At 38.4% G+C, this 12166-nt stretch overlaps 1 protein-coding gene across 1 annotated transcript; it reads right to left on the bottom strand.

Annotated features, from left to right (window-relative positions):
- Positions 1 to 177: 177 nt before the first annotated feature.
- On the bottom strand, positions 178 to 11016 carry LOC143848225 (uncharacterized). The gene is made up of 6 exons (XM_077357111.1): positions 10654 to 11016; positions 7693 to 7788; positions 6335 to 6553; positions 2087 to 2183; positions 542 to 604; positions 178 to 446 (listed from the first exon to the last, which is right to left on the bottom strand). Exons 1-6 carry the CDS (start codon positions 10981 to 10983, stop codon positions 253 to 255), a joined length of 999 nt encoding a protein of 332 aa, XP_077213226.1. The 5' UTR covers positions 10984 to 11016; the 3' UTR covers positions 178 to 252.
- Between the last annotated feature and the right edge of the window lie 1150 nt (positions 11017 to 12166).

Below are 12166 nucleotides of genomic sequence, written 5' to 3'. Positions count from 1 at the left end.
TCGACGACCCAGGCCCACTGAGTTAGCAGTCCCAAAACTCACATTCAAATTGGGCCGGGCCCATTGACATCACCATTATTTGCTGAACTGACTCGGCTCGCTTTTTGTCATGTGAACTTGATCAAGATACTAGTACTCTTATAACTTAATCGACTATCCAAAAAGAGTACTTGAAAGTTCGAATAATCAAAGTATAATATATATAGTAAACTTGAATCGTAGCTAAAGGCAAGCAATGGAGTTAATACAATGCTATTTACAAGCTATTCCATATACATGAGGGCTTATAACAGACAAAGTTGACAGAAATGCCTTGTTAATATTCACATCTGAAAATCCAGCTTCAGAAATTTGCTTCCCTGTTTCCCTGGTGAGATGACACCCATCACTAACTATCTGTTGCAAAGGATCAAGAACACTCTGTAGGAATTTTAGGGGTGTTCCATCTGCATAGCAAAGACACTCAAATGTTACGGTAAATGAAAATTACAGGTACCATTCCCATTTTCACCTTGTTGGCTAGATTAAAAAGATCCATTACCATTTGCAGCCACATGTTCAATGAATATATACAGCCCGCCTGGTTTCAGCACCCTCTTCACTTCTGTATGAATTTGAGATTGATCATTTCAAAGAACAAGGCAACTTGCAGGAAATTTGGGAACATGGATATTTTATTGGTGGTCCTTCACAAAACCAGCAACTATGTGACTTAGACACGTAGGTCTCAGTGCAAGAGAGGGAAATGGATGCAAAGTGTAATGAGCAATCCTAGAAAACCAGAAATACTGACAGGTTTAAAGAGTTATATGGCAATATGGAAAGGTATATTATTATATAAATATTAAATGTGAGAAAAAAATAAAGAACAATCCAGCCAATAAGAAAATAAATGAAAACAATACAAATGCTATTCAACGATACAGACAACAAGAAGATCTACATCATTTTTTTGTAGGAATAACCGTGTCAATGTCTGTTTAACATGTCGCCTATGCAACAAATGCTAAGAATTGGAGTCACTGCAAGATGGGACAAGATAATATAAACTGCATGAAAAAAAATTGAATTCACAAATTAGATAAAGATTAAGAGCATTTCTCGCAACAGCAAAACCTTTCTAAGTTGATAGAGGAGAAGTTAATTATCACCGTCTTAATAGAAAATCACTGGTCCTAACTTAAGCCTTCTGTTAAAGTATAAAAGATAAATAACGCCTTTCTCCAACAGCTTAAGCTATTGGAGCAACTTCTCCAGAACCTTAAGCTTCTGGAGAAGTTGGTAAGTTAACATGGTATGAGAGCCAAAGGTCTCGAGTTCAAACCTCCCGGATAGCAAAAATCCACATGCGATGGTTGGCCCAAAGTGGGACCACATGTGCCACGTGTTTGCCAAGTGGGCCACACGTGCGAGGGAGTGTCAAAGTATAAAAGATAAATAACGCCTTTCTCCAATAGCTTAAGCTTTTGGAGAAGTTGGTTAGTTAACATGGTATCAGAGCCAAAGGTCTCGAGTTCAAACCTCCCGATAGCAAAAATCCACATGCGATGGTCGGCCCAAAGTGGGACCACATGTGCCACGTGTTTGCCAAGTGGGCCACACGTGTGGGGGAGTGTTAAAGTATAAAAGATAAATAACGCCTTTCTCCAATAGCTTAAGCTTTTGGAGAAGTTGGTATGTTTACACCTTCAGCCTAAGTTAATAACCACTATAAGTTATATTCAACTCCCGTACTTACTTGGGTTGGTAGGAGGGAATATAAACACAACTTTCCATCCCTCCCCTTGCATTGCATCCCCTTCAATGAGAAAATTGGGATGACAGCTCAGACAAGTTCTTGAGTTAAACTTATTTCATGCTCTACCCCTATGCAATTCCATTTTCCGTTTTTAGTGAAATTTTCAGCTAAATTACCATATCAAGTTTCTTCTATCAATGGAATAAGGCCGATCAATGGACTGGGGAAAGATTAATAACTGCAGCCTTGGAGTGATAGTTTTGCATAAAACATGAACCCTATGTAACAATGTTATCAAACTTCTACGGTAACAAAGGGAGAAGAAAAAGACCCAAAAAATTCAAATACCTTTCAATGTCATATCAACGTCTTTGACAGAACACAATACGAGCGTCCCAATGACTGCATCCATGGATGCATCTCCTACTGGCAATGCCTCCCCAACCTGCAGAAATTGTTGACCATGCCTTCAATCTTCTAATACGCCAACTCAATTCTAAGAAATGACATTACGTAAAAATAATGATAGTAACGAGTACATGCCTATTCCTCAAAAAAATAATAGTAAACATGAATTACTTGATCAGAAGTGAACAAATTGAAGAAGCAAATCACAGGACATGAGTTTACATCACTGAATAAATGTGGATTACATATATTGAAGTGGTTAAAAAAAATTTCATCCATCATGTGTGCCAAAATCGACCTAGTTTTGGGCCCAACAAGTAGAACCAAAAAGTTGGTCAGACCTGCCCAAGTAAATAAAGTTGTATCAGGTCAATCATTGACTCGCAAGAGTTGGGCCCATTTTGGTATGGTCGAGTTCTTTGCCAAGTACGAGTTTTTAAAAATTTGTATACCGTAGATACTCTCCTTATTTGTCACTTTTTACGAAGCTTTTAGTGTCATTTATTACCATTTAATTATGCACGGGTGTGCCACTTTGTTAATAAGTCGAGATTCTTTTCAACTTTTTGGATGCTTTTGTTGTCTCTTTCTAGGGTTAAGGAGGCACGATTACTCTCAGGCCTCCTAAACCTTACTGTTGTAAACTCCCTTCCTCAAATTCAAGATCTAAACCCTCCGATTAAACCTTGACTATGTTGAAAACTTCTCCTCTGTAATCCACTTTTTTCACCATTTTTATCCCAATCACTTTAAGCCTTTACAAGGAAATTACTTCATATACATTGGGCATCCATAAAATTTTAAGGGAAAAGTACATTAGATAGCACCTTTTTATTCACCCAGTAAATGTAAATATCTAAAGGACTGTTACATATCTGCAAACACCTGTGCTGGATGGAGAAGTAAATTATAATGCGAAAATAACCTTACCATCAAAACTCACATTAATTTAAGCTTAAAACCAGTATAAAAAATGGAAAAGGCCCAACATAAGATTAGAAAACTCATTACTTGTCCATGTGAATCAGTTTTGTACTCTGAACATAATCCAACTGTCATCCAAAAAACTCATATTTTTTTCATAAAATAAGCTAAAAAATTGATTGCACAAACTACAGGGTCATCTATAACAAAACTTAGAACCTTGAGTAGGTTGTTTTACTTTGTCTTCCCTGGTAAAACACTATGATGGGAACAGTTAATGCTTGTTATAGCTTACAGCGCCATTAATTTCATTGACACTGACTAGATACCCAGGTGAGCTCCAAACAATTTTTAGACCTGACAGAAAGACTTGGAGTCATTCACTTTGGTTAAATCTAGTCTCCTTAGAACTCAGCTATGCACCTGTGGGCTGGTTTGAAGATTCATCTAAGGAATTATTTGGGGTTACAAAATATTCCCATTGGTTTGCTTTGTGTGAACACATCACTTTTCAAGGTATTAAGCAATGAAAGGTTTGCCGCTGGGCTCAAATTACATGTGGTTTGGTATCATTTACCCTGAAACAATAATTTCTTATTAAATACAATAGATGCAGATTATTCTTTTGGACTATTCTTTGATGTGCATGTGCATCATTTTTTCAAGAAAAATATTACTTCTCTAACCACGTTTTATCATGTCAGAGAGAGCATTTGTTAAATTCTGGAAATGTGTAACATATAAAAACCGAATGTATCTCTTCGAGTGTTAAATTCCATATTTGAATAGTAATAGTGTAATTAAGTTAATTTTAGTTCCATGCAAATTATAGCATCATTTAACATGGTGTCTTTTTCTATAAAAGTCATGGGATCTGTTTTTAACAAACTTTCTCAACAAGGGAAGTCGCGGCATACTGGGCAGTCGTCAGAATCTTCTACTTGTGGAACTCCTCCAACTTTGGAATCTTGTGATTTGTTGATGTTCTGGATCCTAGAATAGCTTGTTTTCTACATCTGCTGATGCTCCCACTCCTCGGGTAAATAAGGATGTGGTTATTGGTGTTAGCACTGTAATTCTTCCATGGACCAAAGGTAAGAATCAGCTTAATTTATTTTGTAACTTAGATTTTGTTTTCGTGGTATTCTTTGATTAGTTTGTTTCTGCAACTGTTTGACAAGTTCAATTCTGTCGAGTTCCTCAAATTTGTACTCACACAAGATGCCCTGATGGAAACAACTTCTCCTATTCAAATAACAATGTCGGGAAACATAGGTAAGGAGCCCGAGTGTTCATTAGAAATGGCTATTTGCAGAGATGGTAAAGATGTTAGATGGAAGATCGATTTTTGCAGAAACTTCTTAGATAGATAGATTGATAGGACGGCTAGTTTGTTTAGTGTGTTGGACGCTATTTTTGTGAAGCGAATGGAGGATATGAGAATTTAGATTTGGGACGAAACCAACACTATCACTATTCGATCATTCTACCAGCATCTAAGGCCTTGCTCGTCTTTCTCGCCTGCTAGCAGAGCTCGGAGAGTTCTCGCCCCAACTATAGTCTATGTGTTCTCACAGACGGCATATTTAGATAAAATCTGAATTGTGAATCATCTTCGGATAAGCATCATTGTGCCTTACGTTTCAAGGCCGGAGAAACCGTCGGTCACATCTTCATTCATTGCAGGGTTTCCAGGGATAGCTGGTCTTTTCTTTTGAGGCTCTTCAAGGTCATCCGGGTTTTCCCATAGCGCATCGACAAAATGTTTGAAGGATGGTCTTTTGTTGACCTTTGGCCAAAAAAGGGAGAGTTCAGTAGAGTTTGGCACTGGTAGCTACTTTATGAGTAATTTGGAAAGAAAGAAACAGTAGAATCTTTGAGGGCATATCTGAAAAAGAGAAATCATTGAATCAGAAAATTCTTTCCTTAGTTATTCACCAGGTACTGTCCTCCCTCGGTTCAAGGGACTGTCAAAATGCTATATAAGGAGTGAGGGATGAGGTATGCAGCAGCAAGATTTCTTTGACTACCTTTTCTCCCAACCTCATCAAGCTAAACTTTGACAGATCAACCCTTGGTAACCCCAGGTTAGAGGTCGTAGGAGGACTTGCGAGAATCGGATGGAGCTACTAGATGGGCCTACCCTGGCCCTTTAGCCCATACACGTGCAGTTAATGCAGAAGTTCAGGCTCTCCTTGCTGGTATTCGTTTGGTAGACTTGTGACTTGGATCGTCTGATAGTTAAGGGGTGACTCGTTTTAGCATGATTCGATGGATGAGTAAGGATGCCTCGTACCTTTGGAGATGCACCGATGCAATTGAAGAAGTGCACAAGCGGATTGAAGGTCATGCGGTTATCTTTCAGTACATGTGGAGATCTGTGAACATAAATGTGGACCTTTTAACCTTGTCGGCAGCTCCATATTGGGATTAGAGTTTTCTAAACTACCTTCTCCATGATTTTGGTTTTCTGTACCTTTCTCAATTAGTTGCCTCCTTCCTTTTTGTTTGATCATCTTGGTCCGCTTGTCCCCTTTTTCTAATAAAATTCGTCATTCGGAAACAAATGTTAGAAAACATATGTGATGCAGGCTAGGGAGAGAAGAATAGAGGAGAAGGATAGGAGAAGAAGAATGAGAGGAAGAAGAAGAAGAAGAAGTGGAGGAATAATAGAGAAGCAGGAGAAATCCCAAACGGTATAATCTCTGCAAATAATCAAAAGTGATAATAAAGTCTACAACAGGCCTATATATAGGCAACCAACAAATAAGAAGAGACCAACATATCCCTGAAATCAGTAAAAGACCAAAAAAACCCTAATAAAGCCAAAAATCCCCAAAATGTCCCTACGAATAATAAAAGAAACCTATGGGCCCCTCTGAGTGCGGCCCCGCCTAGAATGAACCCGTAAGGGACGTCTACGATCCCCATCAATATGCAATCAAATCTTATGGTTTCTTGCTTTGTATTTGTATTTCTTACATGTCATCTTGTCGTTAGCTGCATATCGTGTCCGATTATGTTTGGAGATATTAGCAATCTCTTTGTTGAATAGAAGCCATCAGCAAAAGAAACATAAGAATTCTTGAGTTATTTGGCAGAATAAAAATTCATACACATTAGGATAACCAACATATGAATAAGTAATACCTGATTTCTGAATGACTAACACGTAATTTTATATAACTGAAATATATTCACAGATTTATAACATCACGGCAAGTAATTTACAGGTTAGACCTAGCTTTCGAGGAAGCACCATACCGCTCGTATAAAACTGAAATGTGTTGATGATAGACCCGCAGTTACTGCTGCTTCCCGAGCATATTTTTCCATTCGCTTATTTGGGTCAATTCCAAAAACACTAACACCAGCAGCATTAGCATAGTATTTGAAATTAGGGCCGACCCCAACACCGAGCTCTAGCACTTTCTTATTCTCTGCTGTCAAATGTGAGAAGAGTTCTTCTTTGTAACCTGCTATCTTACAAAGGAAAACAAATATTCTGCATAATAAGAGATCACTTGAATGTGTGAAACAACTAATTATATCAAAGGAACATAAGGTCAACCCTTCTAAAATAAAAGTCACTACCATCCGGATTTAGAACACAAATTAGAATCTCACTGCCCGAGTAGGAACAAGTAATTTCAGCTTTCTCCCAAACAACACAAGAATTGGTCCAAGCCAACTGAATGAAAAATGTGGCCTAGTCAATATGTTAATGAACTTGTGTTCCCATTATACTATCAGGACAAATGCTCAGGACCTTGAAAACAGATTCAGAACTCGCTGAGTTGAACTTTTGCCAGGCTCTCTGAACACTAAGCCAAAACTCCAGCTTTCTAGAATTAGCAGTTTTTCATTGACTCGGCTGAATTGAGATTCTTTTAACATTGCACATAACAGAAAATTGAAACACAATAGCGCTGAAACGTTTGAAATTAAAATATTGTAACCACTTAATCTATTGAATACAGGGTATTTATCTCTTTAATCATGATGTCATAAAGTATATAGCTTGAATCAGATTTTGCATAAGCATTTATTAGTAAGAATGCTTTGTAAGGCATTGAAAAGTCATAATCTGCAATTAGATGGACAACGTTAGTATCCAATGAAAGTTTCAACTCAATAATTGCCACATTTACTCCGGTATATGAGTAATCATGTACTGGGAACATAGTAAGTAGCCATGCACCAGGTTCATATGGTTAAACTAATTTACAAGAATCACTTATTAGTACTTTATAATATTCGATTATCCAAACTAACTTAAAAAATACAATAGGTGTGCGGTAGGTAAACTAATTACATACTAGTATATGTCGAACTATGACATACAATATATGCATTACTTCTACATTTATCCAAGTGAGGATGTCCCTGGAAAGGCAGACAAGTCACAAATCAAACTCATAGGGGCCCCACCAATTGTGAAGTCTAATCCAAGAGTTTAAACCTCAATTATAAGAAAATCTCACTTTGGGATTGAAAGTGGTGGACAAAATTGATCTTGTTAAAAATTGGTTTTGTTTGAAAAATCAGAAGCTAAAAGATGGTACATTATTCACAAAATGAGGAAGAGACAGAAAGCTACATATCATTAAAAAGACACTAACCTTTGCCTCATAAGACTTCATGCCCTGATCCAGAGCCAATGCATTGAACTCCTCATACCAATCTGGCCGCGGAGGATGAATCTTATTCAGCACAGTCTGCATATAAATTTAAAATCACTTGAAAATGCCATCTGTACCAAAAGGTAAACCTGATAATTTGGAATTTCTCAATCATGACATTCGTAGAACAACCAGCAAACTTCGCGTGCAACACCATTCAATGGAAAATACAGTTTTGTCAATACCCATGTCAGTGCATGCTGAAAGAAAAATATAATTTGAAAGTGTGCAATTCAAGATTGCGCAGTTTTTGAAGAATATATATATATATATATATATATATATATATATATATATATATATATATAGAGAGAGAGAGAGAGAGAGAGAGAGAGAGAGAGAAAACGGTTCCTACACATATGTGTAGAGAGTTCTCTACACACTAGCTTAAAATACAGTGGGGGCTCACATTGTTTGGGTGATCCAAGCCATCCATTTTAAAGGCCCTCACATAGATAGGGTGTCTACAAAAAATCAGATCCATAGGATCATCCCAACCCTACGATTTGTGGAGGTAAAATGGATGTCTTTAAACCTTCACAAATTAGTCCATTTTTTGTCTACACAGTTCAAATGGTTAGGATGATCCTATGGATCTGATTTTTTGTGGACACCCTATCTATGTGAGGGCCTTAAAAATGAATGGTTTGGATCACCCAAATAATGTGGCCCCCACTCTATTTTAAGCTAGTGTGTAGATAACTTATTTACACATATGTGTAGGAACCGTTTTCTCATATATATATATATATATATATATATATATTTTTTAAAAGTGTGCAATTCAAGAACTAGTTAAAAATATGTAATTCAAACATAATCATATAGAAAGACGATTATATCACAGCCTGCTTACAAAGTATATGTAATACCAAGTAAATACAGTATGAAGGATTTGCTGAGAATAGAAAGTGCAAACTCAACATTTTCCTAATTTTGCTTGTTATGTTCATGAATTTTGAGTTATATCAATGTGTCGTGGTTGCTCCATTGTGACCTAGTGGTCACAAGTTCGAGTCACGGAAGCAGCCTCTCTGCAAAGCAGGAGTAAGGCTGCGTACATCTAGCCTTCCCCAGACCCCGTAATGGCGGGAGCCTCGTGCCCTGGGCCGCCCCTTTTTTATCAATGTGTCGTGGTTTGTATGCCTCATTGGTTATCACTAGGAAATCACCCCCTCTTCCATATATGATGGAGGCTGATCCTCTTGTTCATTCCCTATAAATCCAATCAAGATTTAGTACTGATGCACCTAGGAGCTCTAAATAATGTTGAATGCCCCAGGTCTGTATCAATAATTAATATAATAGGCTATTTAACTATATTTGATCCCATTTTTCCCTCAAGCATTTGAATATCTTCTTAATTAATGATTAACCCGCATAGAGTGTTGGATGCCTCCAAACACAGCCAATAAGGATCAATAGTTCAACAATGTAGGTGTTTGATTTTAACCCATAAGTTGTACTATTTGATCTTAACATATGGTTTCCCATAATTTAGTGAGTAAATATCTCAACGGGAATTTGAGTTTATGGATGGCGACTAAATTAGCCCTTCGCACTTTCAAGAGTCCTAATAGAAACCACATTTCTCTGTGGATGGACAGCTTAAAATATCAAATGGTTTCTTCCTAAATCATAGTTTAAGAACTCCCCCGTGTCTTTGTCAACTCGTCCAAGTTGACTCCTTCTTAGCCTGGCCGCATTTTTGTCCAAGTCCGCATTTTGCCCTATAAAGTCAATCAAAACTCCTATGACCCTCCCAATTTATGACTGCATCAACCAGGTACTTGGTCGCATAAACAGAGTACTTGATCACGGCACACCAAGTCTGAAAAAAAAAGGGTGGCCCAGTGCACGAGGCTCCCGCCATTGTGGAGTCTGGGGAGGGCTAGATGTACGCAGCCGTAGCTTTGCAGAGAGGCTGTTTCCGTGACTCGAACCCGTGACCACCAGGTCACAATGGAGCAACCATACTGTTGCGCAAAGGGCGGCCCAGTGCACGGCACACACACCAAGTCTACTGGGATTTAATTTGGCCGTGCTCAATCCGCATCTGCCTTTTGAAACACACTCTTAAATTCCCATTTCTATGACAAGGTGACAGCACTTGAAGTATGACTAGAGTTTTATTATGCCTGCAAAGACAAAAGACTACCCGAAAAGCACAGCAGAGTGAAGTTACTTATCAAACTTTGGGCCAACTTAAGAGTGAACAACAAAACCAAATGCAAGACAGAGTCAACTTGGATTTCGTTCCTCATCATGTCTGAGTCAAACTGATTTCTTCAGATTTGTGAACGTGGGAGTTATTTTTCTAAGAAGTATTCTAGTATCCAGATTCCCAACTATAAGTACTTTCTAAGCAGTATTCTGCTATCCAGCTTCCCAACTTTCAACACACATTTCGTCTCAGCTAATAAAAGGGGGCAAAACTTGCAATTAGATGCGGAGTTTGGACTCAGTAGTCAGAATCCCAGTTAAACCGTCATAGACCGATTAATTAAGCGATTAGCCACAGGTTTAGCCCCATTCACAAATAATTTGTTAGGTACCCAAATCAGTTCACAACGTGATTGATCTTCTTGGATGGAAGATCAACCTCTAGACCCACTTAGAAGGAAGGGTCGGTCCTCCTCTGTGCTCAAAACACAAAATTTTCAGGATAATTTTGTTCATTAATTTGAACAAGACTAAAAACCCACTCGACCACTTACTCTAAAACTCTTACCCAAGCCAATCTAGATAAACCCTTATCTCTATCCATACCAAACAAATATTGAGAAAATTATAACTAATTTATTCTACCCTTCGACTAAAAACCCACTCGACCATCCAGGCACCTAACCTAATTGGGTTATGAAATCTACAAAACTTTGCAGTGACACGATTGAAACATACCAAAGGATCGGACGATAATTCGTTCGCATTTGCAGCAAAGAACGGAAGTAAAGCCGCTCCCGAAGCTCCGATAAAATGCCTCCTCCCGCACGGACAGAACCTACACGAAATAAACGAATCCGATACGGCCGAAACACTGTCGCTCTTCGTCGATATTTCCGAATGCTCAACGCATTTCCGAACCGATTTTGGCGAGGATTCGGATCGGATTCCGACATTTCCTTTTGAGGAGGGAAAAGATCGGAACAGTGCGCAATGAGGTTGGTTCAGCGTCATGAAGGTTTTGATGGGTGAACGATAGTTGTAAGCAGAGACAAAGAAAGTATGCATTGGATAAAGGGATAATTAGTCCAGACATAGATATGGTGTGCCCGCTCCATCGGATCATCCTAACCCCTCAATGTATGGACCAACCACAGTAGCGGAGGGGGCAAACCTTAAACAAAACAAAACGAAACTAGAGGGGATGTCTTTGTCACTTTTAAAACTACAGGGGTTGAAGTGCATGTGTCAGAAACTAGAGGGGGTGTAAATGTAGTTATCCCTTGTCAGAAACTAGAGGGGGTGTAAATGTAGTTATCCCTTGGATAAATTAGACGGCTTTCCTCACTGCAATGCCTATGGGCACCATGAAAAAACGGGGAGTGTCGTTATTGAAAGAAGGGGCTGCATATATCATTTCCCGACAGGGAAAGTTTGTTCAATTATCTGAACCGTTCGTTTTATGCAGTGTTTGGTTGTCGACCTTGTTGAGCAGTGGTAGACAGGTAGAGAGTGTCATTACCGGTATAAAGTGAGAAGAGAGAGAAAGATAGACGTTACTAAGAAATTCAAGCAAAATTCTACCTTGTTTTGCAGTGTTAGACTTGAATTTCTTTAGGAAACAAGGGTTACACATCATCAGATGTTCAATGATTAAGCATGAGACATCACTAGTAGTCTTCATAGATTTCAATATTATATTGGCAATCAAACAAGGAGTTTTGCTAACGTGGAACCTAATGGTAAGCAAATCACCTAAGCCATCACAGCTTTTGTTAAATGAGAAATTATATGACGTAAGCCCTTATAGTCTCGTATTTTTCTAAAATATAGTACCATACAGCCTGCACCATAGGATCATCCAACCCAAACCGTCCACATGATGGAACACAACATAAATAGGTTGTGGCCCAAAAATCATTTCCTCATGTACTTTTTGAAAAATAAGGGTCTATAAGGGCTTACACCTTATAAAATCTCCCTCTTTTAGATCATCGTTATAAAATTCTTGCTCAAGCTGAGTACTCTTAAGGTAGTTTCACTTCATTAGCAAATGGCCCTACAGAAGCCTCGATAAATCTTGGACTGGGACTCGGAGTCACCCAGACTCAGATCCCCACTCTTTGAACTACGACTCTTAGAAACTGATTGTTGAAATACGAACAGTGCTTCTGAGTCGAGGAATCCTCGTCAAATGAATAAGATATCGAGGACTGACATGATCTCCCCATAACTTCACTGAACCAAGACC

This window comes from Tasmannia lanceolata, unplaced genomic scaffold (assembly GCF_043159265.1).
Source record: "Tasmannia lanceolata isolate RefF3 unplaced genomic scaffold, GAP_Taslan_0.1 ptg000016l, whole genome shotgun sequence".
In the NCBI taxonomy this organism is placed as follows: domain Eukaryota; kingdom Viridiplantae; phylum Streptophyta; class Magnoliopsida; order Canellales; family Winteraceae; genus Tasmannia; species Tasmannia lanceolata.
The sequence above is the reverse complement of the archived record's forward strand: the minus strand, read 5'-3'. Positions and strand labels throughout refer to the sequence as shown.